The 25,050-nt window shown below is 45.0% G+C and overlaps 2 protein-coding genes across 2 annotated transcripts in view; one reads left to right on the top strand and one right to left on the bottom strand.

Moving 5' to 3' along the window:
- The window catches only part of LOC111957887 (syntaxin-binding protein 1-like), a 46,748-nt gene extending 39,654 nt beyond the window's left edge, over positions 1-7,094 (bottom strand). Inside the window, exon 1 of the mRNA XM_023978961.2 lies at positions 6,955-7,094. The gene's annotated coding sequence lies outside the window, so the exon portion shown is untranslated. The remainder of the gene's footprint in view (positions 1-6,954) is intronic.
- Positions 1-25,050, top strand: part of niban2b (niban apoptosis regulator 2b) — a 43,276-nt gene that overhangs the window by 7,612 nt on the left and 10,614 nt on the right. Inside the window, exons 2-13 of the mRNA XM_023978958.2 lie at positions 6,097-6,227; positions 7,653-7,781; positions 8,057-8,162; positions 8,802-8,969; positions 19,814-19,929; positions 20,576-20,680; positions 20,944-21,106; positions 21,915-22,102; positions 22,345-22,500; positions 23,449-23,562; positions 23,827-23,934; positions 24,638-24,749. Coding sequence (XP_023834726.1) covers positions 6,097-6,227; positions 7,653-7,781; positions 8,057-8,162; positions 8,802-8,969; positions 19,814-19,929; positions 20,576-20,680; positions 20,944-21,106; positions 21,915-22,102; positions 22,345-22,500; positions 23,449-23,562; positions 23,827-23,934; positions 24,638-24,749 — 1,596 coding nt within the window. The remainder of the gene's footprint in view (positions 1-6,096; positions 6,228-7,652; positions 7,782-8,056; positions 8,163-8,801; positions 8,970-19,813; positions 19,930-20,575; positions 20,681-20,943; positions 21,107-21,914; positions 22,103-22,344; positions 22,501-23,448; positions 23,563-23,826; positions 23,935-24,637; positions 24,750-25,050) is intronic.

Here is a 25,050-nt window from a genome sequence, read left to right as displayed (position 1 = left end):
GTCATGTTTGAGATGAGTGGCACGTCTGTGTGACTCAATCAAGTGATGTGCACACGTACAAACACTTATCTTGTGGTTTGTACTCCTCATGCCTGTCACAAGCTCTCAAAAGTGACTCTTTTCCACACTCCCCACATATGACRAATTTGATTGTCACACTGTCATTGAGTGAATGGTTTGCTCAGCCAACTTGATTGTCCTAATAACTGCTGTAGACTACATTGAGACCCAGGCCCCCTCTCTCTCCCGCTCCCTGGTTGAGCTTTTCATCAGAAACAGTTCAAACATCGCTAACCCTTTAATRGGACCATAACCATTGAACTCATTTCCAGGTTTTGTTCAGTTAGTAGCACTGTGATGAAGACACTGGACTTTCTCTTTCCTCCYTGACTGAGCTTTCTTATTTATGGTTACATTCCACAGAGACTTCCAAGTYGGCCAGCTGGCCAGGCCCACCACTGCCAAGACATTCCTCAGACTCATCTTATTTCTGTCCAGTATTACCACCTCTGGCTATTCGAACCTTACAGACCACTCAATGCTTAATTGAACAACATTTATTGACTTCTCTGTTTTATTCTTACACTTAATTTTACTGCAGAAAAGTTGGTGCATTAGACTCGCTACATAAAGGAGGTGAACTACGTGAGACTGAATAGCTGTCACAAACACAGATGCTGCAGAATCTGTGGGAGAGTTGAGTTCAGGGAAATTCCATGATAACAGAAATGCGCTGAGACTCATTTTTTAAATTTAGCACTTAAAATGTATGCCAATCAAAGACCATTGATTTTCAAAGTTAAACAATACAACACTCTGCACAAGGACTACTTTTAACAATTTATACAGAATTTGACAAAAACACACTTATTGGAAGAACCCCCCAGAAATCAAAGCCTTTGCTTATTCCACATTTTTAGGATAGACAATGGTGAAACATTTAAATATGCCTTAATATATATATTTTTTTTAAATGACACTTCATTTGACATGCTAGTGTTGAACTTCGCTTGTTGGTGTTCATGGGTCCTTTCAGATGGAAATGACCTTGAGAAACCATCTCTGGTGACTGGATGGATTTGGGCTACCTGGGAGTGGTGCAGCAATGTGCAGTTTTGTACTCTGTTGTCAGTCAGGATGTTTGTTCAGGATGGTTTGTGAGTCACTACACTAACAGTGATGCAGCTATGAATGGCTGCCCTAAAAGTCTCTGCTCGATCCACTCTGGAGGCAGTGGGAGCACAAAGGATGGAGTGGAAATGTAAGAGTTGCACCTGTTAGATGTTATGGAAGGTCTGTTTCAAGGCCAYGGGGAGTGGCTCATGGTGGACTGTACTGTTCTCCTGTCTCTCCTACATGTTAATAATAGTGGACAACCCATGTTGGTGATCTGCCGCCTGTTATCCCTCCCCATGACTTAGTTCCTGAGCATCATTCTTTAGTCYAGTTCATAGAAATGGAATCAGCCATTAGTTCCATTGAGTGATTATGTTTCTATGGTCCTATGACTCAAGTCCCCCCAGACTCTGACTGACTGCCTTTTGGCTTTACCAGAGGCTTCAGTTACAGTAGTCTTTAGAAAGCTAATCTGATCTGAGGCTATCTCTCATCATTCCCCCCCCAACCACCTCTACTCTCTTACAGTAAAATAAACATTTCATAACTGCAATGCAGAACAGATGGGATCAGAGGAAGATGATCTCTGCTCCAGTTATAATTACAACTGTTGAACATTAGACTATTTCCTGTAGAAGTGCTGTATCAAAAATATATATTTAGCCAATTTTGTAATTTATAGTTTGACGTATGTACTGTAGATCACTGACCTATTCACCCTTGTTTGTAAGCACTCTGGTATACTGAATAATTGTATCTCCAGAGTGTGGATAATGATGGTTTTCAGCTGTCCTGAAGGGTTATGGGTTGGTTTGTGGTATTAGAATATGATTGGTCCACAGAGCAGTAGATGGGAGAACACAAGCCGTGGTTTGCGTCCCAAATGGCACCCTGTTCCCTATATAATGCACTATGTTGACCAGAGTAAAAGTAGTGTGCTATTTAGGGAATAGAGTGCCATCTGGAACGCAGGTGCTGTTCTGTCCCCTTACGCCTGACCTGGTTCCAGCTATCCCTCCTGACTCTTTCTCTGGAAGAGGGTGAACCACTGAGCCTGAGTCTCCCTCTACCCTGCCAGCAGACCATTCCTCCCTACGCTACGTTTACAGTCTCCCTCTACCCTGCCAGCAGACCATTCCTCCCTACGCTATCGTTTACATCTCCTCTACCCTGCCAGCAGACCATTCCTCCCTACGCTCGTTTACAGTCTCCCTCTACCCTGCCAGCAGACCATTCTCCCTACGCATACGTTTACAGTCTCCCTCACACCTGCCAGCAGACCATTCCTCCCTACGCTACGTTTACAGTCTCCCTCTACCCTGCCAGCAGACCATTCCTCCCTACGCTACGTTTACAGTCCTCCCTCTACCCTGCAGCAGACCATTCCTCCTACGCTACGTTTACAGTCTCCCTCTACCCTGCCAGCAGCCATTCCTCCTACGCTACGTTTACAGTCTCCCTCTACCCTGCCAGCAGACCATTCCTCCTACGCTATTCGTTACAGTCTCCCTCTACCTGCCAGCAGGCCATTCCTCCCTACGCTACGTTTCAGTCCTCCCTCTACCCTGCCAGCAAGCCATTCCTCCCTACGCTACGTTAACAGTCTCCCTCTACCTGCAGCAGACCATTCCTCCCTACGCTACGTTTCAGTCTCCCTCTACCTCTGCACCGACCATCCTCCTACGCTACGTTACAGTCTCCCTCTACCCTGCCAGCAGCCATTCCTCCCTACGCCTACGTTAACAGTCTCCTCTCTCACCTCTGCAGCAGACATCTCCCTACGCTACGTTAACAGTCTCCCTCTACCCTGCCAGCAGGCCATTCCTCCCTACGCTACGTTTACAGTCTCCCTCTACCTGCCAGCAGACCATTCTCCCTACGCTACGTTTACAGTCTCCCTCTACCCTGCCAGCAGGCCATTCCTCCCTACGCTACGTTTACAGTCTCCCTCTACCCTGCCAGCAGCCATTCCTCCCTACGCTACGTTTACAGTCTCCTCTACCCCTGCCAGCAGAGCCATTCCTCCCTACGCTACGTTTAACGTCTCCCTCTACCCTGCCAGCAGCCATTCCTCCCTACGCTACGTTTACAGTCTCCCTCTACCTGCCAGCAGCCATTCTCCCTACGCTACGTTTACAGTCTCCTCTACTGCTGCAGCAGACCATTCCTCCCTACGCTACGTTTACAGTCTCCTCTACCCTGGCCAGCAGCCATTCCTCCTACGCTACGTTTACAGTCTCCCTCTACCTGCCAGCAGACCATTCCTCCTACGCTACGTTTACAGTCTCCTCTACCCTGCCAGCAGGCCATTCCTCCTACGCTACGTTAACAGTCTCCCTCTACCCTGCCAGCAGACATTCCTCCTACGCTACGTTTACAGTCTCCCTCTACCCTGCCAGCAGACCATTCCTCCCTACGCTACGTTTACAGTCTCCCTCTACTCCTGCCAGCAGGCCATTCCTCCCTACGCTACGTTTACAGTCTCCTCTCTACCCTGCCAGCAGACCATTCCTCCCTACGCTACGTTTACAGTCTCCCTCTATCCTGCCAGCAGGCATTCCTCCCTACGCTCGTTTATCACAGTCCCCTCTACCGCTGCCGAGCAGACCATTCCTCCCTACGCTACGTTTACAGTCTCCCTCTACCTGCCAGCAGACCATTCCTCCCACGCTACGTTTACAGTCTCCCTCTACCCTGCCAGCAGACCATTCTCTCCTACGCTACGTTTACAGTCTCCCTCTACCCTGCCAGCAGACCATTCCTCCCTACGCTACGTTTACAGTCTCCCTCTACCCTGCCAGCAGACCATTCCTCCCTACGCTACGTTTACAGTCTCCCTCTACCCTGCCAGCAGACCATTCCTCCCTACGCTACGTTTACAGTCTCCCTCTACCCTGCCAGCAGACCATTCCTCCCTACGCTACGTTTACAGTCTCCCTCACCCTGCCGCAGACCATTCCTCCCTACGCTACGTTTACAGTCTCCTACCTGCTGCCAGCAGACCATTCCTCCCTATGCTACGTTTACAGTCTCCCCTCTACCCTGCCAGCAGACCATTCCTCCCTACGCTACGTTTACTCTCCTCTACCCTGCCAGCAGACCATTCCTCCCTACGCTACGTTTACAGTCTCCCTACCCTGCCGCAGACCATTCCTCCCTAGACTACGTTTACAGTCGTCCCTCTACCTCTGCCAGCAGACCATTCCTCCCTACGCTACGTTTACAGTCTCCCTCTACCCTGCCAGCAGCCATTCCTCCCTACGCTACGTTTACAGTCTCCTCTACCCTGCCAGCAGACCATTCCTCCCTACGCTACGTTTACAGTCTCCCTCTACCCTGACCCTCCCCCCAGCAGCCATTCCTCCCTACGCTAACGTTTACAGTCTCCTCTACCCTGCCAGCAGACCATTCCTCCCTACGCTACGTTTACAGTCTCCCTCTACCCTGCCAGCAGACCCATTCTCCCTACGCTACGTTACAGTCTCCCTCTACCCTGCCAGCAGACCATTCCCCCTACGCTACGTTTACAGTCTCCCTCTACCCTGCAGCAGACCATTCCTCCCTACGCTACGTTTACAGTCTCCCTCTACCCTGCCAGCAGACCATTCTCCTACGCTACGTTGTACAGTCTCCCTCTACCCTGCCAGCAGACCCATTCCTCCCTACGCTACGTTTACAGTTCCCTCTACCCTGCCAGCAGACCATTCCTCCCTACGCTACTGTTTACAGTCTCCCTCTACCCTGCCAGCAGACCATTCCTCCCTATGCTACGTTTACAGTCTCCTCTACCCTGCCAGCAGACCATTCCTCCCTACGCTACGTTTACAGTCCTCCCTCTACCCTCTGCCCAGACCATTCCCTCCTACGCTACGTTTACAGTCTCCCTCTACCCTGCCAGCAGACCATTCCTCCCTACGCTACGTTACAGTCTCCCTCTACCCTGCCAGCAGGCCATTCCTCCCTACGCTACGTTACAGTCTCCCTCTACCCTGCCAGCAGAACCATTCCTCCCTACGCTACGTTTACAGTCTCCCTCTACCTGCCAGGACCATTCCTCCCTACGCTACGTTTACAGTCTCCCTCTACCCTGCCAGCAGACCATTCCTCCCTATGCTACGTTTACAGTCTCCCTTACCCTGCCAGCAGACCATCCTCCCACGCTACGTTTACAGTCTCCCTCTACCCTGCCAGCAGACCATTCCTTCCCTATGCTACGTTAACCGTCTCCCTCTACCCTGCCAGCAGACCATTCTCCCTACGCTAGCTACGTTACAGTCTCCCTCTACCCTGCCAGCAGACCATTCCTCCTCGCTACGTTTTACAGCACCACTCTCTCTAAATAAAGGGGATGGTAAAAACCAAACAGATTATCTTTATTCCTTTCTCTCTGAGGTAGACAGACCGATTTAACACCAGAAACCTAAGTAAGCCATGTCTAAGCCAGAATGGCCCGTAGTCACACTAACAGAGCGCTAAACTGGTTTGTTGATGGTCCAGGGGTGTAACTTTGAAGTCAGGCCTTTTCAGTTTCACAAACGGGTTGATAGTGTGCCAGGTTTGTTGCCATGTCAACTCCATTTTGGAGTTAAATATTGAAATGCTGAACTGAAGGCTAACTCTGTCCACACGGCAGTGTTTGCATTACATTCTGATAAAGGACCATGTGAATTGTGGTCATTATTTTTTTTACATTAAGCGTAGTAAATAGTGATCGCGGTAACCGGCAAAAGGCGACCCTTTGCATTCAGACTGTTACATAACACGTGAATGAAGAATACACTGACTAATACATCACTATTGACAGGGAATGTCGTCATACGATTGATTTGCAACATCTCGGGTCTGTTCAGGGATGTAGCATTACAGAACATTCAGATAGAAGTGTAGAAATATTATGAATAGAGCTGACATGASTCCATATCTTCAACATTGAGTGTTTCATGTCCCCTAATACACCCCTGACCWTCCTTCCTCCCGCAGCCAGGACAGGCGAGGTGATTGGAGAGTTTAGCCGTCTGTATGAGCAACAGTATGCAGTGGCCCTCTTCAACAAGGTCCGCTTTGACATCGAGGGAGGAGGTGGACCCCAGCCACAGCTACTGCACCGCAAGGTAACTAACACGTTCTCCTCCACTCCTCTTGTCCTCTGCTCCKGTCCTCTACTCTGTTTCTGCCCTGATACGGTGACAGAATAACACCTGAAGTGCTGACATTTGGAACACTTTGCCCACATTATGTTGAACCTGAAGAAACTCSCCTCACTATATCAAATTGATCTGAGTGGTACAGATATAAAACAGATTTCCACTTAGTTTGTTCTGAAGATTGAAGTGTGTTCAGATATAATAGTTACAGCATGAGAAGTCCTTGCCACTCCCACTTAAGCCAGAGGAGTAAACAGTAGTTTAGAGTTCTGTGCTAGGCTACAGAGAATCATTCAAGGAACATTGAGATATTTCCATCTCTGTTTAACAGATGTGAAGTACAAGTTGCCATGGTGTGATGCCACTCTCCCTCAGGTATCAAGTCAACTGTGCTACGAACGGAGGGAGCAACAATCTAGCTTGTGACTTCTTGAGCCACTGCCACATTTGACTTCAGGGCGAGTGACGTCCCTGTAGAGGACCCTAGRGCTCGATTTAAATCYGTAGCGCTGATCTGCTTTGTAGCAYGATTGACATTTTAAAGGCAATGTTCCCACCTTAGCAGAGACTGCATTCACAGTAAAMGTCATGTCGGCTCAATTGGGCATTACCTTTACATTTCAWTCGCTCTATAAAGGCGATTTGCACATGGGCCACTGTAAACGGCAAKTGAACCGCAAGAATATTTGCCTACCGTGTGTAGAGACCAGCGGTCCCGGGTTGTCAGCTCGAAAGTTGTCATAAAAAAAAWTGGTCCACTATGCGTAGCGGATGTTCAAGACTTCAGCTAATTTAAAATGTTGCCGCCTCTTTCGTTTTCCACCTGCCGCCCTACTCCCAGAACTTTTGACGATGACCGCAGCCAGTCTGTAAGCGCATTAATGCTGATCATAAGCGCTATGGTTTGAATCGAGCCCCTAGTATAACTCTTTTATTAGGAGTCTCCTGAGGGTCCAGTGTTAAGCCTGTTGCCCCGTTTGTAAAGGCCTGTAACACTCTCGTAAAGAGAAACAGTTAGCTACATTCTGTCTGGCGCTACAGCTGCACTGACAATGCTAACTACATGAGGCTGTGTMAGAGATTGCAGTTTTATTATCGTGAGGTTTTTGAGGAATGTTGGCTGTTTTCCTGAGAACAACAATACTGTCTTGATGGGCAAATGATTGGATAAATGAATCAACACTACTGTGTCTAGACTACATWTGAGACATCAGACAGTAGTACCACATGGCAATGCAGTAAGTATGCCTGATGTTTCAAGAGGAACTCCAAGGCTTTGAATTGTAGGCCAGTCCTTGGTCCATGAAGATGGACCAGTCCACCAAAGAGGTGATGTCCCTAGATGCCAGTCATCAGAAGGTTTTTACAGACTCCCCTGTCTGGCCCACTCAGGTTCCTCTGGAGAATAGATCCATCTTCTCTGGAGCTCTGTTCCAGTTTCTGGAGGAGAACAATAAATGGAGAAACCAATTCCTCTTCGTTCCTGACTCCTACGCTATCAACTACTATGACAACAAAGCGGTAAGGGAAGATTTCATTAAAATGTACATCAGCCCCCCCCCCCCCCCACCCACACACACACCTTAGCTCAGTTTAACATTATGATGGTGCATTTGTCAGTATTAGTGAATTGGCTAATAAAATGTGTCAATCCCTGTAGTGTACATGGAGTTCTAGATGTGTATTATATCTGCAAGGCTCATTCTCATAAATGTCATATTGTCAACAAGTTTCACTTTTGGGGATAAAGATGCAATAGAGCGTTAMATCTGCCTTGTCCTTGTGTTCCCCGTCAGTCTCATGAGAGAGGGCTTCACCCCAAGGGAAACATCAACTGTGCTGGGTATAAAGTGCTGACTTCAATGGATCAGTACCTGGAGCTGCTCAACAACAGCCTGCCTGGTGAGAACATGTTAGGACTGAGAACCAGCGAAGGGGGTGGGGGTGAGGCGCAGGTTAACGTTTACTGTCATGAATCTTGCCCTGGCACCAAAACTGAGCGATTTCCGCTAGATGGGCCAGCTGATAAGTCAAAATTTCTTATCATGAAAACAAACATTAGCTTTTTGGTCTTAATTTAGGATTAGGGTTAGCAGTGTGGTTAGGGTTAACATCAGACTTCGTGGCTGTGCCAGCTAGTGAACACTGCAGAGCTGCCTCCAGGGCAAGATTCAGGACAATAAATGCCAACCTACATATGTTAAGACTCCTCCCATAAATGTCATATGTCATAATTTTAAAGAGGAACAGAGACCTCGTATTGCACTCATTATGAACAGCTCACTGTTATTTGATGTAATGTGGGCATGTTCCTGTTTCTTAAGGGCTGTTTTTGTGCTAGTGGATGGTTCACAACATGTGCAGAAAGGATCACTTCCCTACTGGTGCAGGACTGTTTGATGCAGTGTTGTGTAGACTGTCAATTATTGTGTCTGAATATTTGGTTTATTGTGAAGCATTGTCAACACCATTTCACCATATCAAAATTCCTGTTACATGTAAATGTACTTGGTGCATAAAGGTTGTGATTGTGTGTTTCAGGTGTAAAGGCTAAAGTGGGTAACTCTCCCTTCCTGAAGTGTGCCACCCAGTTCCCTCTGATCCTGTGGCACCCGTMTGCCCGCCACTACTACTTCTGTGTGGTGACGGAGAAAGAACAGCGGAAGTGGCATGCAGTCTTTCAGGACTGTGTAAGACATGCCAATGATGGTGCGTATTCCTGTCAAACCAACACAAACATTCAAGCCCAGACACACTRTATTACCCATCGAGAAGATCCTGTCATTCATTCTGTGGTCTATTTCATTCTGTGGTTGTGCCCATATTGAAACACAAGTGTCCATTTTTATGGTTCTGCGGAATGCTTGAAGGAACTTAATTGCAGTGTTCAAACGCAGTGAGTGACAAGTGTCTACATTATTTGGTTCCCAGCCTTGGTCCCGAGGTGTTATGGTGAGCCAGTTATTGAGTAATACATGAAGGCAAGAGCACACTTGTCTAGAATCAATGACCTCAAGAGTTTTTTGATATGTATAGCAAAGTTGTTGATTTAGAGCCCCATTAACAGTAGTGCATTGCTACTAGCGGTAGCATAATGACATGTTAGCTGTTCCCATAGACTTCCAGTCATTGAGCCAACGACTAATCATTTAAGTGCGTCTTGACAAACATATATATATATATACATATATTTTTTTGCAGCAGTGGAAACAATTTAGCAGCGGTGTGCCACCACTGCTTAATGAATATAGGTGAAACACTGGCTCAAGTATTTGAAAGATTTCAAATAGCATTTGAACCCAGGTCTGCGCACTAATACCAGACTAGATATAACTCAAACAGGGAGAGAGATTTGAGCAGGGGAGTGGAGTGTAGCAGTGAAGTATACACTGAACTGACTGCTGATGAAGTGATTGTCTGAACCCAGGAATTATGGTTTTCAGCTGACCACCTCCTAGCCAAACCCAGGCTGTGTTGTCCTCCCACCATCCTCACTGTCTCTTGATGGGTCCCATCATGTTTCTCTTGCAACAGCCTATCTGCAGAAATGTAGATTGATCAACAGTGATAGAAGTGTTACCTGTCTCCTTACAGGTCTGTGTCAAATATAAGAGCCTAGTAGGTTTACATTCCAGTACATTATGCTCCAATGGGGAAATGACTTAACTATCCTCCTAGGGTCTTATTGATAGTGTTTTGAATTAGGCCACCCATGTTGGCTCTGTAGAGCTGCACAGCAACTATGCTGGCAGAGACTGACGTATAGCTACATAGTTTMTACATAGTTCTATGGTTTTGGCTTCATTTCCTCTACAGCACGTGTCAAACTCATTCCACWGAGTGTCTGCGGGTTTCCGCTCCTCCCTTGTACTTGATTGTTGAATTAAGGTCACTGGTTAGTAAGGAACTCCCCTCACCTGCTTGACTCTGTCTTAATTGAAAGGAAAAAACAAAAACCAGCAGACACTAGGCCCTCCATGGAATGAGTTTGACACCCCTGATCTACAGTATAATTAGCCGTCCCAGCACTTGAGCATTGACATCTGCAGTAACATCCAGTTAGTTATAATGTCCAAGCAGACAAACTCGGGTGACTGTTGCATTGGAATAGCCTGCATCCCAGTCTGTTTGTGCTATCATACCAACTCCCTGTCATAGTTTGGTTTGACAATGACAGCACCAACAGATCTGGGACCAGGCTAGTATTGGACAGATTTGGATTCTGGGTTTCCGGGATAGACTTTGTCCCCATAGCGACAGGGGAGACAGTCTCTGAGAGGGAGTATCTACCTGCCACTCTGTTTACTTTCCTCCGTATTTGCGAACTTACGTAAACCGTATGCCATACACATGATTCAATATATTTCAGTTTTAGAACTGGCGTCATGTAAACTTGGGTCCAACAGTTGCATCATTGACAGGAAGGAAATGAAATCTGCTGTATCTGTCTGCACAGGGCCTGTCTTGTTTAGTTATTGTGTGCAGACCAACGTTTTACTTTAATTGCAGTGTGTCATGTTTTTATATACATGTATTATGAGTAGACCAGGAATACTTTTGGAGGTTTATTTTTTTATTTTTAGCAGGGTGAATGTGAGGACAGTGTTTTGGGATGAGATCTATGCTCTCTGAACTCAGAAAAAAGAAAGAGCTGTACTGTACTTCAGTCTCTTTAGCCTCTACGTGGCCACCAGAGTTATCTTTCATTGAGGAATAAATCGGATTAGAAAAGAAACAGTCATGTCTGTAGAGAATCTCAAGAATGACAGCTACCTCTTGCCTGCTCAAAGATTCCTTTACCAGATTTTCTCTGGAGTTAGAGCTTGTTCCATTTGTCTAAATAACGGGTCTACAGTAAGCCCCTGGGGCCTTCCTTCATGCTCTCTCCCTCTCAACATAGAACATGTGGCCAGCTCATGCTAAATTCCCTGCATAAACTTTCTAGTTATGTCAAAAAACAAACTGTCCTCTAACTCCCAGATACTGTCAGCAGTACTTAGCATGTCTACTATACAACAGGAGACAACTCAATTAAGTCACATAATGACTCTATTTAAACCATCACCAATTGTGGACTGGGAGTGCTTAGTCAGGCAATCCCTCCCTGTGCTCGTTTTGTTTGTTATTTAACCTTTTTAATTAACTAGGCAAGTTGGTTAAGAACAAATTCTTAKTTACAATGAYGCACTACCCCAGCCAAACCTGGACGACGCTGGGCCAATTGTGCGCTGCCCTATGGGACTTCCAATCACGGACGGCTGTGATACAGCCTGGATTCGTACCAGGGTCTGTAGATGCACTGAGATGCAGTGCCTTAGACCGCTGCACCACTCGGGAGCCCTATTACTACACAGCTGATTSAAATGATCAAAGCGTGATGGTTAGGTGTTTTCATTATTTKGAGTAAGCTGTGTATTGCTATGGCAAAAACCATAWTGTGCACCCCTTGGGGTTCTGAGGACCAAGTTYSGGGAAACCCTGGTTTAGGGTTTGACTATCCATCTGCTTTTCAGTCATTTGAAGGATTAGCACTTCAAGTACTGTGATCTCTTTATTAGGGTTGCAAAAGGAGGGTATATTACTGGAAACTTTAGAAGTTTACCTGAGAACTACCAGAGTTTTGGTATCTTTCAAGGATTTTGTGTAATCCATCAAAACATCTAGTGGCCCTTTTGGGTACTTCAGATTCTAACAGGTGCCTGTAATGATCCTGGCTCTCTGGTAAAATAGATTTSAGAATATAACATGTAACGACAAATCTGTAAAACGTGATCCTAAATATAAATCCACTTAGTGCATACAATTTGGTGTTTAATATGAGGCTTTCAGCATGAAATATCCTTACATTTTTAAAACCTTACACAAAAAAATATTTTGKGTGTCAAACTGGTGGCAGTTTTGGAAAAAAGTCAATAGTTGGAAGAGTTGCAGAGGAAATGAGAAATAATGCGGTTTATTAGATAATWWWAAAAAAAARSMWKKTWWTTTYYKGRAMYWWWWKGKYYWWKKWMYWAAMYYCYKGRMMWWWKGGMMMMRRWKKWWWWWWTTTTTKAAGTTAKTCAAGTATAAATGACCAAATTTGCGATATATTTTGCAAAATTACTGAAGATTCCGGTAACATTGGTAAATTACCGGTAGTTTTTCACCGCTACTCCTTATAACGGTAGGTAGCCTAGTGGTTAGAGCATTGGGCCAGTAACTGAAAGGTTGCTGGATCGAATCATCCTTGAGCTGACATGGTAAAAATCTGTTGTTCTGCCCCAGAACAAGGCACTGTTCCCCGGTAGGCCATCATTGCAAATAAGAATTTGTTCTTAACTGACTTGCCTATTTAAATAAAGGTTAAACTTTTATTTAATTTTTAAATTGCCTTATGACCCAAGGCACAGACCAGCCTATACACAGCACATCACTAAATGTGTACAATGTGTAGAAGCTCCAGTCTGATCCACCATCATAAAGAGGTGGACCACAATGTTATGGAACCAGTCTGTAGCATGCACATGCACATCCCATATGTCAGGGGTTCTCAAACCTCTCGCTGGGAACCCCAAGCCGTTCCATGCATTTGAACTATTCCAGAGCTAGCACACCGGATTTCAACTAATCGTCAAGCCCTTGACGAGGGGAATCATATTAGCTAGTTTAGGGAGACAATAAACATGTGAAACGCCTGGGGGTCCCCGAGGAGAGGTTTCAGGACCATTGCCAAATGGCACCCTATTCCCTATATAGTACAAAAGTAGTCCCTGGTCAAAAGTAGTACACTATATAGTGAATAGGCTTCCATTCGGGATGCACACCAAGTGTTCATGTAGCCAGGCCCTGAGTGGACAGACAGTGTCGTACTGCTGGCAGCGTAGCTTCGTGTTTAGATTGCAGGCTCAGTAAACTCTGGTATGTGGTGACAATTAATTTCCTCGGCTGGCCCGCCCATCCTCTCTGGCTCTTCAATGGTATTAGAATTGTTTATTTTTTTTTACTGTTATCACTTCGCTTTAGCAGCAGTGGATTTGTCATTCATGCTAATAAAGCTTATTTGAATCCGAAACACCCGTACGTACACGTGTGCACTGAAGCTGGTCCCTCTGACAACAATGCAGACTATTTTAAAATCTGTCTGAAAAGAAATAGCCTGACCARTACCTTATAAGGACATACCCCTACTAGCTAAAATGCCCCAGATGTGACACAGGCTTGGGTAGTGTGTGTGTGTGAATGGCTCTGTATGGCAGTGTTMATTTTGGCACTTTTTATAATTTAGTCTGCCCTTAGTCATTTTGTCTAAAATATTAAGTCATAGTCATTTTGTCATTTGAATAATGACTTGGTCTAATGACTTGGTTACAAAGTGAGCCATTTAAGTTGACTAAATGCCCTTTAATTTTAGTCACATCACATTTATATTGCCTCAGTAACCTATAGTAAACAAATCACTTACTTCCATGTGCACAAACCTATATGTATATAGCCTTGTCCTACCAAAATATTTTTCCTTTTCTCTTCATAATAGCAGAAATATGACGTATAAAAGTATGTGTTGCAGCGACGTTATTGTTATCAGAAGCTGCAGCCACATTGGTGTCCAAAGTAGAACTGGAGCTATTGACTTTCGCCCAGTGATGTAGTCRAGTCACTAAACCTAGAGCCCCAAGTCCYCTGTGCTCGAGTCGCAAGACCCTATGGCTAAAGTCTGAGTCCCAGTCCTGATCCAAGTGCTCACGTCTGAGTCACTGGGTGCACATGAACTCAAAGCCACCGGTYGGCTGTATTGGTACTCCCCAGTAGGACCAGTCCTCCATTGGAATGAATGGCATTCTACAGTATTTCAAGGACAAAATGACATGTATTTTTGTTTGTTGTAATGGAGACTAACATTAGCAGCAACAAATTACTTTAAGAAATGTTTATTTTTGAGGTTTAGTTCACAAAATATAATTTTAAAGTATGCATTAGGTGTCTGTCATAGAAAAAAATCTGTCAAAAACGAATGTAGACATTAATAAATAAGTTTCTATAGATTCCAAATCTTACAATGGAGGAGTGCCAAGATGGCTGTGCGGGGGTTTCAATACAATGCCCCCCTGTCAGTCATCATGGTTTACAGTGCCTTCGGATAGTATTCAGACCCCTCGACTTTTTCCACATTTTATTACTTTACAGCCTTATTCAAAAATGTATAAAATAGTTTTTTCCCCTCATCAATCTACACACAATACCCCATAATGATAAAGCAAACATTGTTTTGTGGAAATATTTGTACATTTATTACAAATAAAAAAAACTGATCATGTTTACATAACTATTCAGACCCTTTACTCAGTACTTTGTTAAAGCACCTTCTGGCAGCGACTACAGCATCTATTCTTCTTGGGTATGACRCTACAAGCTTGGCACACCTGTATTTGGGGAGTTCTTTCCCGTTCTCTGCAGAGCCTCAAGCTCTGTCACGTTGAATGGGGAGCGTCGCTGTACAGCTATTTTCAGGTCTCTCCAGAGATGTCCGATCGGGCTCTGACTGGGCCACTCAAGGACATTCAGAGACTTGTCCTGAAGCCACTCCTGCGTTGTCTTGGCTGTGTACTTAGGGTCGTTGTCCTGTTGGAAGGTGAACCTGTAGCAAAGGTTCTGAATACTTAATWATTTATTTTTTGCTGCAGAGATGGTTGTCCTTCTGGAAGTTTCTACCATCTTTACAGAGGAACTCTAAAGCTCTGTCAGAGTKATCATTGGGTTCTTGGTCACCTCCGTGACCAAGGCCCTTCTCCCCCGCTTGCTCAGTTTGGCTAGGCGGYCAGCCAGCTCTAGAAAGAGCCTTGGTGGTTCCACATTTCTTCAATTTAAGAATGGAGGCCACTGTGTTCTTGGGGACCTTAAATGCTGCAGAAATCTGAGGGGTGCCTTTCCCCAGCTCTGTGCCTTGACACAATCCTGTCTCGGAGCTCTACGGACAATTCCTTCAACCTCATGGCTTGGTTTTTGCTCTGACAATCACTGTCAACTGTGGGACCTTGTATCCACAGGTGTGTGCCTTTCCAAATCATGTCCAATCAATTTAATTTACCACAGGTGGACTCCAAGTTGTAGAAACATCTCAAGGATGATCAATGGAAAMCTGAGCTAAATTTCAAGCCTCATGGCAAAGGGTTTGAAAACTTATGTCGAGGTATTCCGTGTTTTTTTATTTTCAATAAATTTGCAAAAATTTCAACAAGAATTTGCTTTGTCATTATTGGGTATTATGTGTAGGTGGCTGAGTATGTAAATACATTTTAGAATAAGGCTGTAATGTAACAAAGTGGAAAAAGTCCAGGGGTCTGAATACTATAGCCAAAAGTTGAGTGACACAAATATTAATTTTCAAAGTATGCTGCCTCAGTGACTTTAGATATTTTTGTCAGGTGTTACTATGGAATACAGAAGTATAATTACAAGCATTTCATAAGTGTCAAAGGCTTTTATTGACAATTATATAAAGTTGATGCAAAGAGTCAATATTTGCAGTGTTGACCCTTCTTTTTAAGACCTCTGCAATCCGCCCTGGYATGCTGTCAATTAACTTCTRGGCCACATCCTGACTGATGGCAGCCCATTCTTGCATAATCAATGCTTGGAGTTTGTCAGAATTTGTGGGTTTGTTTGTCCACCCGCTTCTTGAGGATTGACCAAGTTCTCAATGGGATTAAGGTCTGGGGAGTTTCCTGGCCATGGACCCAAAATATCAATGTTTTGTTCCGGGAGCCACTTAGTTATCACTTTTGCCTTATGGCAAGGTGCTCCATCATGCTGGAAAAGGCATTGTTCGTCAACAAACTGTTCCTGAATGGTTGGGAGAAGTTGCTCTCTGAGGATGTGTTGGTACCATTCTTTATTCATGGCTGTGTTCTTAGGCAAAATTGTGAGTGAGCCCATTCCCTTGGCTGAGAAGCAACCCCACACATGAATGGTCTCAGGATGCTTTACTGTTGGCATGACACAGGACTGATGGTAGCGCTCACCTTGTCTTCTCCCGACAAGCTTTTTTCTGGATGCCCCAAACATTCGGAAAGGGGATTCATCAGAGAAAATGACTTTACCCCAGTCCTCAGCAGACCAATCCCTGTACCTTTTGCAGAATATCAGTCTGTCCCTGATGTTTTTCCTGTAGAGAAGTGGCTTCTTTGCTGCCCTTCTTGACACCAGGCCATCCTCAAAGTCTTCGCCTCACTGTGCATGCAGATACTCACACCTGCCTGCTGCCATTCCTGAGCATGCTCTGTACTGGTCGTGCGCTGATCCCGAGGCTGAATCAACTTTAGGAAACGGTCCTGGCGCTTGCTGGACTTTCTTGAGCGCCCTGAAGCATTCTTAACAACAATTGAACGCCTCTCCTTGAAGTTCTTGATGATCTGATAAATGGTTGATTTAGGTGCATCTTACTGGCAGCAATATCCTTGCTGTGAAGCCCATTTTTGTGCAAAGCAATGTGATGGCAGTGTTTCCTTGCAGGTAACCATAGTTGACAGAGGAAGAACAATGTCCAAGCACCACCCTCCTTTTGAAGCTTCCAGTCTGTTATTCGAACTCAATCAGCATGACAGAGTGATCTCCAGCCTTCTCCTCGTCAACACTCACACCTGTGTTAACGAAAGAATCACTGACATGTCAGCTGGTCCTTTTGTGGCAGGGCTGAAATGCAGTGGAAATGTTTTTGGGGGGATTCAGTAATTTGCATGGCAAGAGGGGACTTTGCAATTAATCTGATCACTCTTCATAACATTCTGGAGTATATGCAAATTGCCATCATGCAGACTTTGTGAAAATAATATTTGTGTCACTCAACTTTTGGCCACGACTGTACACATCATTGTCTTCAACACTCTGCCATATTGCTGCTAATATTTGCTTATACTGAAAAGCTCTCAATTTCGTAAAACTCTTGTCCAGTCCACTTATTAGTCAGATTTTAGTGTCACAATTTTGTATAGTCTCATTTAGTCAACTGAAATGGGAGAAAAAAACATTCATCGTTCTTTTCTGGGTCTATTTAGTCATCTAGTGTCGTCAATTCGCACATGTGTTTGACAAATTTTTGATCACTTTATTGACGAAGAACTGGTGTATGATTGGCAGATGACCATTACACACACACACACACACATCCATTAATATACAGTACTGGGATTTCAGCAAGGCTAGACTTTGTCTAGTTTAGCTTTTTGGGGCCCTTGAAGAAATCCCTCCAATTTCTCCTGAGGCAGTGCAAAATAAATGGCCTGGCCACCCTTAAACTCTCTCTCTCTCACACAGAGAAAGGGGGTCTGGGCCTGTGGACTTCTGCCTGGAGCAATGTGCTCTGGTAGATTATCTCCCCCCCCCCCCCCCCTCCCCTAATAACGCTCACAGGCCTCTCACCACACACACCCTACCCTGCCCTGCACACATTCACTTCCTGCCTTTGTCATAGCTGGAGTCACACACACACAGCAATTACACAGAATCGCATTGAGTTCATTTCTAAATTCTCCCATTTTTATCACAACACAGGGTAGCTCTCTAGGGGCCTCCTGTAGAGTTGTTTGAATGGAGAGCCTGTGCATGCCATTCTAAATTCATTATTACTCATTTTGACGCTTTCAGCAGAGGTGGAGATAATCTAAGTAGGTGGTGTGATTTGAACTCTATCCATTAGGGGGAGCAGAAGGTGTGATTTGAACTCTATCCATTAGGGGGAAGAGGTGGTGTGATTTGAACTCTATCCATTAGGGGAGCAGGTGGTGTGATTTGAACTCTATCCATTAGGGGGGCAGAGGTGTGATTTGAACTCTATCTCATTAGGGGGAGCAGGTGGTGTGATTTGAACTCTATCCATTAGGGGAGCAGGAAGGTGTGATTTGAACTCTATCCATTAGGGGGAAGCAGGTGGTGTGATTTGAACTCTATCCATTAGGGGGAGCAGGTGGTCGTGATTGTGAACTCTATCCATTAGACCCTAATGGATAGAGTTCACACCACCTGCTTAGATCAGTTTATTTGTTGTCTACACAGATTTGCAGGTGTTATGACAGGTGCAGCAAACTGCTTATGTTACTAGCGCCAACCGTGCAATAGAATGAGCTATGTAGAGAATAAAGTGTAAATACAGTGTATTCAGACCCTTTGACTTTAACACATTTTGTTACATTACAGCCTTGTTCTAAAATAAACAATACCCCCAAAAAACAGTTTAAGAAATGTTTGCAAATGTATTAAAAATAAACATCACATTTACATAAGTATTCAGACCATTTACTCAATACTTTGTTGAATCACCTTTTACAGCCTCGAGTCTTCTTGTGTAGGACCCTACAAGCTTGGCACACCTGTATTTGGGGAGTTTCTCCCATTCTTCTCTGCAGATCCTCTCAAGCTCTGTCAGGTTGGTTGGAGGAGTGCCGCTGCACAGCTATTTTCAGGTCTCTCCAGAGATGTTTGATCGGGTTGAAGTCCGGGCTCTGGCTGGGCCACTCAAGGACATTCAGAGACTTGTCCTGAAGCCACTCCTGCGTTGTCTTGGCTGTGTGCTTAGGGTCATTGTCCTGTTGGAAGGTGAACCTGTAGCAAAGGCTCTGAATACTTATGCAAATAAGTGATTTATTTTTAGCAAAAAAATCAATACCGGTTTTTGATTTGTCATTATGGGGTGGTGTGTGTAGATTTGATGAGGGGTGGGGGATTTCAATACATTTTAGAATAAGGCTATAACGTAACAAAATGTGGGAAAAGTCRAGACGTTTGAATATGTTCCGAATTTGCAGTGTATATCCACAGTGAGTTAACTGTATATAAACAGAACATAAGGTGACCAGCCTTCAGACTATATACTGTACATTGGGAATTAGTTTCAAGGTGCAGTGTACCGGGCAGGTAGCCGGCTAGTCATGGCTGTTCAACAGTCTGATGGCCTGGTGATAGAAGCTGTTTCACAATCATTAAGCCATTACGGGTTGTAGCTACTTCAGTATTCGGAAATGATTGGGACATTTTTAGGGAAGACAAAAGTTCTTACTTCCTTTAAAATGGTTACTGTGGATTCTCCCTGGGTTGCCATGGCAATGCTCTGATAAATAACTCTAAAAGCCAGGCTAGTCCCTGCTGCCACTAGAGGGCGACTGTTCTCTGTGTGTGTGGTCACTCTGCAATCTCACTCTATTAGACTGTTCTCTCTGTGTGTGTGTGTGTGGTCACTCTGCAATCTCACTGTATTAGACTGTTTCCTTTTAAGGAATAGCCTCCTACTCTGCTGTCCAGATTAAGACGGTGACCCTTGGTCTACATACACTTCTCTTTCTGGGCAAAGTGCAACAAACTAGGAATGGAACTCTATTTTCAAGCATGTTTTAGCCTCCAAAATATTTTAGAAAGCATTTTTCTATGTATGTACTTTGTAGAAAGTGTAACCAATATTTTCTCTGAGATTGTTGTGATTTAAATGCTAAACTTGTACAATGTGAATTTAGAAAGTATTAAAACCAACCCTTACTCTGTTGTTTCTCGTACACTAACAACACCGCTCCTCTGTGGTTATCCCATAGGTTTATCAGAGGAGAGCCAGGTGCAGACTCCGGCCTTCACAGACGCAGTGAGGCTCTACCGCCAAGCCCGCGGGCAGTATGGCACCTGGGAGATGATGTGTGGGATCCCCTCACAGGTCAGCATGCCACAGCGAATGACAGTCTGTCACATGTGCTGGTCTGATCTGTATGTGTCTCATTGGTGTTGTTATAGGGCGCTATGAATGAATTCCACTGTTTGTTTGGTTATAGTGCGAACGCACACACACACAGTGACACCACTCTCTGCCCTGTCTGCCTCCCATTCTGCTGTCCAACAGAGGGTCAGGGCCCAGTGAGTTCATGCCTACAGGATTGTGTCACCAGGGCAGGGTCCATAGTGACATCAACTCGCAGCTGGACTGTGCATCCCTAATGATATGCTGTTCCCTATGTAGTGCGCTATGGGCCTTGGTCAAAAGTGGTGCACTGTATAGGATACCATTTGGCATTCATCCCTGTATGCTTCCTGTTGCTGTTCACTCTGGGGTTGCAGTGTCATACTGATGGTTATTTTGCTGACCAGGCCAGGGCTCTGACTGTARGTCATACAAATTGTGGAGCATGCAGTGCACCCAGATTCTGGTGAATAAGACTACGAATTTCGTATCACTATGGAAATATGGCTGTTGGGTCTCATACAAATACTTTTGGACAGCTGAAGCAAGCTTCAAGTAAATGGTGTTTTCTAGTTGTCATCTATAACACATGAATCCACCTCTGTGTTGTGTATCCCTCCTGTAGATTCTGGCCAACCTGGTGATGGAGACTCTTCTCCCTGAGCTCAGGGATCTGATCTCCCCTCGACTCAAAGGCAAAATGCACGACAGGCAGAGGAACTGGATGCTAGTAAGTCGCATCTCTCACCCAACAGTCCAAGTACACCTTTATAAATKATACCAAGCAAGCGGGAAAATATCTTACCCCTTAGCTTGTGGTTCCTGTTTTGACATGAGTCCCTGTGTTCCCCTGTGCTGTACGACACGATGGGTGCGCTTTACTCGAAGATCTCCAACCTTTCAGAAGGGCTGGGATCAAGGCAGAAGATTAATTTATTTTGACTGCAAGGAAAAGGGTTCAATAAAGTATTCTACTTCTGTGTCACCATGCAGGTCTGCGACGCGGTGTATGGTCTGGTGGTGAGGCAGGCCCAGGCCCAGTACGAGGCTGTGGTGCAGAGCTGTGAGGCCCGACGCCCTACTCTAGAGGCCTCCATACGCACAGACATGGACCAGATCATCACCTCAAAGGAGCACGTTGCCAACAAAATCAAAGGTGAGCCCTCGGTGACCTCTGCTGTTAGTTCTGTGGACGACTCTTCTCCCCTTTTCATTKTCCTATCTCTATCAAAATAAAGAAATATATTTAAGAGGATGAGCCCTCCACAGTAGAATGAAGTTGACCCTAGTCCTAGAAACTGACCCAAGGTCACTTTTGCCTTCCACCTCGTGTGTGTGTGACGTTTTTTCAATTATTCCTGCACAATAACAAAAGATAGTTACCCAGTAATTTATAATACAGGAATTTTCTTTTCATGCTACCCACAACCCCACCCAACTTCTCATCTACCTTCTCAGCCACAACCATACCCACCCTCCCACCCAGACATCTCTTCCCTATGGCTAGGAGAAGAGCAGACAGAATTTTGCAAACATTTCATAAACAAATAATAACACAAAAAGACATACAGAAAAATAARATAAAAATATAATTATATGCATACGGAAAAACAATTAAGTCATGAATTTTGGTGGAGTAAATTCATCCTACGTCTCTGCCCAATAAGGGCAACTTGGAACAGTAACTGGTCAATTCCATTAGCTTCAGTGGATCATAGTCCTCCATGTCTGGTCTGCATGTTTACCTGTGAGTCCACAGGCATTTACCAACAGATTGACAGKTGATTTTCACAGYCACATATGGCTCGATTTTAATCCGTAACGTGGAAAGTTCAGCGTGATTTGAAATTGAAAGGCAATGTTTTCACATTAGCGGACAGTAGGACTTCTGCCAGTTTATAAAGTTATCTAGCCTAGCCCACTCTTYGTTGACATTCTCTCTCTACTCTGTCACCCCATCACAGCGGTGGTGCTGCCTAAGGCAGAGAAGCTGCTGACAGTTAGTATCCAGCCCTACATCAGCTCTATCCTGGAGGCCCTGATGGAGCCCACCAGCCGAGGCTTCTCTCAGGTCAGAGACGTCTTCTTCAGAGAGCTGGTGGACTTGAGCAAGAACACACTGAACGACGCCACCAAGGAGAAAGTGGGMGAGGTGAGAGGGCTCAGCTTCTGATTATAAGCCTAGTGAAACTGCATCTCAGCTTCGTGGCTTACACTGTAGGTTTCCATAGAACAATGTAGTGATTTTACATTTAGAATTGTATTTGGGATACAGACACGTGTGAAATGAATGACTAGTTGTATCATTCTACCCTTTGTGTGTTCTCTAGAGACTATAGTAAGTATACTAGGTCAATGCCCAGTCTTTCTCTTTTTATTTTCCCCCCATCTCAGCACATGGAGAAGATCTCTATGCTGGCGTTCCACCCGGTGAAGATGCAGAGCTGCTATGAGAAAGTAGAGGACCTGAGTCTGGATGGCCTGCAGCAGAGGTTTGATGTCTCCAGCCCCTCTGTGTTTGTCCAGAGAGCACAGATTCTCATGAGAGAGGTAAAACTACTCCTACACAATATGAAGCCTTGTCCCAACCAGAATGSCCCATAGGGTAGTAGGTGATCTCATGTTTCTGTAACGTGGGGCAGCTCTATGTACAAGTACACCACCTGCACAGGATACTAGTCTGTCGCCCTACACCTTATTACATGCTGCAAAACGTGACACAGCATCTTACTGCTGATAGCTCTAACTATCACACACACAGTATTTTACAACTAGTCCTCAGAATATGGTACTGATTCAATAAGTGCTCATGTCTCCTTTTGAGTTCCTGCTGGTGACTGCTGAAAGGATGCAGTCTGCAGGTCTCTGTGGTGGGTGGTTGTGCTGTTTTGTCTGAGGTCCTCAGATCTACAGGGCGTTCTTCATTGTTGTGGTTGGAGAACAAGCACATTCTGGTCAGCGAGTGGTGGGGTTTTGGTTGGCTGTCATTGGCTGCCTGGTCTCTATTGACAGGCTGTAGGTTTAGGGAGAGCGATCCTGGAGCCTTGTATTCACCACCCAGCGTGTCTTCCATTGTGAAACACGTAGTCTGCCCTCTTTGTAGTGGCCAGAAGCTGCTGGGAGTCAGACTTCTCAAGGTCATAGCGAGTAACAAAATGGAGCGTTTAACATTGCTTTGCATCTAAGATTCTGTATATAATTCAGATATACAGTAGCTCAAATCTTCCGTCAGTGTTCGGAGCATACTTTGTGTAGAATGAAAGGAGGGGTTGTATTGGACAGTATTCCACTAGTATACAGTAGAAAGATTTTATATTCTGTAACGCTACACTTACGAAGGAATTGTTGGGGAAGATTCACCCCCCTGGCTATATTTTTGGAAATTATGCAAGTATCTTGTGTGAATGTTGCTGTTATKTTTACTATATATATTTTGAATATCTTATCCAACTTGCCACAAAGCTATTCCCTATTCTAAACAAATGTTTGTCTGTGCAGCAAATGGACGATGCAGTGTACACGTTTGAACAGATCCTCCACCAAAGTCTGGAGGACCAGGGGCCAGAGGGGCTCTGTAAGAACATCCAACGCTGCCAGGACCGGGTCATCAAGGTAAGACACRGGAGAGGGTTGGCCCTGCTGCCCGCCATGGCACAGTGATGGGCAGAGGAAGGGTGGGGAAATAGGATTGATACTATACACATTTTCTCATTTTCCTGTTGTATGGAAAATCCTACTATAGGAAACCAAGAGGGGATTTGTTTGTTGACGTTTTAGCTCTGAGGCCTTTCTCAGTGAYGCACTATATACTCTAGTGGTGATTCCCAATCTCTTCTGACTTTCGTTTCCCTCATTTCTGTCCCCCTCTCTCCTCAGAAATTTGACTATGACAGCAGCACAGTCCGGAAGAGGTTCTTCAGAGAGGCTCTTCTTCAGATCTTCATCCCTTACATGCTGAAGCAGCTCACTCCCTCCRTATCCTCTGTAAGTCCATCAGCTATACACCGTCTGTTGGAACCCTGTTCACATTCTCAGTCAAACTAGACGGTGTGACTAGACTGACACTGTTGGGTCAAATTCATACATTATGAGTGCGTTTGTAAATTCACTCTGGAGTGCTAGAGTGCACTCTGGGCGTTTGTAAATTCAGAGTGTTGTCAGATTGTCCATTAGTAGATTCATAGCGTTTCGYTCTCGAAGCGCACACTGGACGCTCTGGCCGAGGAGTAGGGTGGATCAGAGCGTTATGACCTCACTACAGCAGTCAAGCACCCAAGCTAACTTGCTAAAGTTGCCTAGCTACTTCCAAACACAAATGTGAGAACACCTCACTCTGACCATTTTACTTGCACTAGCAGAGCTGGTTAGGCTGTTTCATGCTATCTAGCATGTTGGTAACTGTGCTGCTGGCAACAATTAAACATATTTTTTTACTGACACTGGTCATATTCAATGGGTGCTGCGCATTTGTAAAATCATCAGTTATTCTGCGCTCTGGCACACAGGAGAGTGCTCTGAAATCAGAGTGAATTTACGAACGCACCCAATGTACTGTGTGAAACTGACATTACAYTTCCATGCAATGGCATTCTCTTTGTCATTCATTGTGATAAGTTGTTCTCTTTGCCTGTCTCTCCTGAGTGAGTGATTCCTTCTGGGTTCTCATACTTTTTCCTCTGGTGGCCAGGAGCTGCCTCGTTTCCAGGAGCTGATCTTCGAGGACTTTTCTCGTTTCATCCTGGTGGAGAACATCTTTGAGGAGGTGGTGCTGCACTCTGTCATGAAGGACATCATGATGGGTGAGTCTCACAGCTTAAACAGTGGCTGTGTCCTTAATGGCAYGTTATTCCCTTTGTAGTGCATTACTATGGGCCCTGGTCAATAGTAGGAAAAGGCTATTGGGGACTCAGATGTATCCTTCTCTTATTAATAAACACAAAAACAAGGTTTTAATTGAGAAGCAGGCATTGGTCTGAATTCACATGAGCACCACACTGCCTACTTGACCTATGCTCTGCCAAGGTTTTCCACCACACTGCTTTGGCCTAGCTGACAGTTAGTTATGTTGGTCTATTGTACTTTAAACAATGTATAGCAGGA

The sequence above is a fragment of the Salvelinus sp. IW2-2015 genome, linkage group LG33 (assembly GCF_002910315.2).
Source record: "Salvelinus sp. IW2-2015 linkage group LG33, ASM291031v2, whole genome shotgun sequence".
NCBI lineage: Eukaryota > Metazoa > Chordata > Actinopteri > Salmoniformes > Salmonidae > Salvelinus > Salvelinus sp. IW2-2015.
This window is presented reverse-complemented; position numbering and strand designations above follow the sequence as displayed.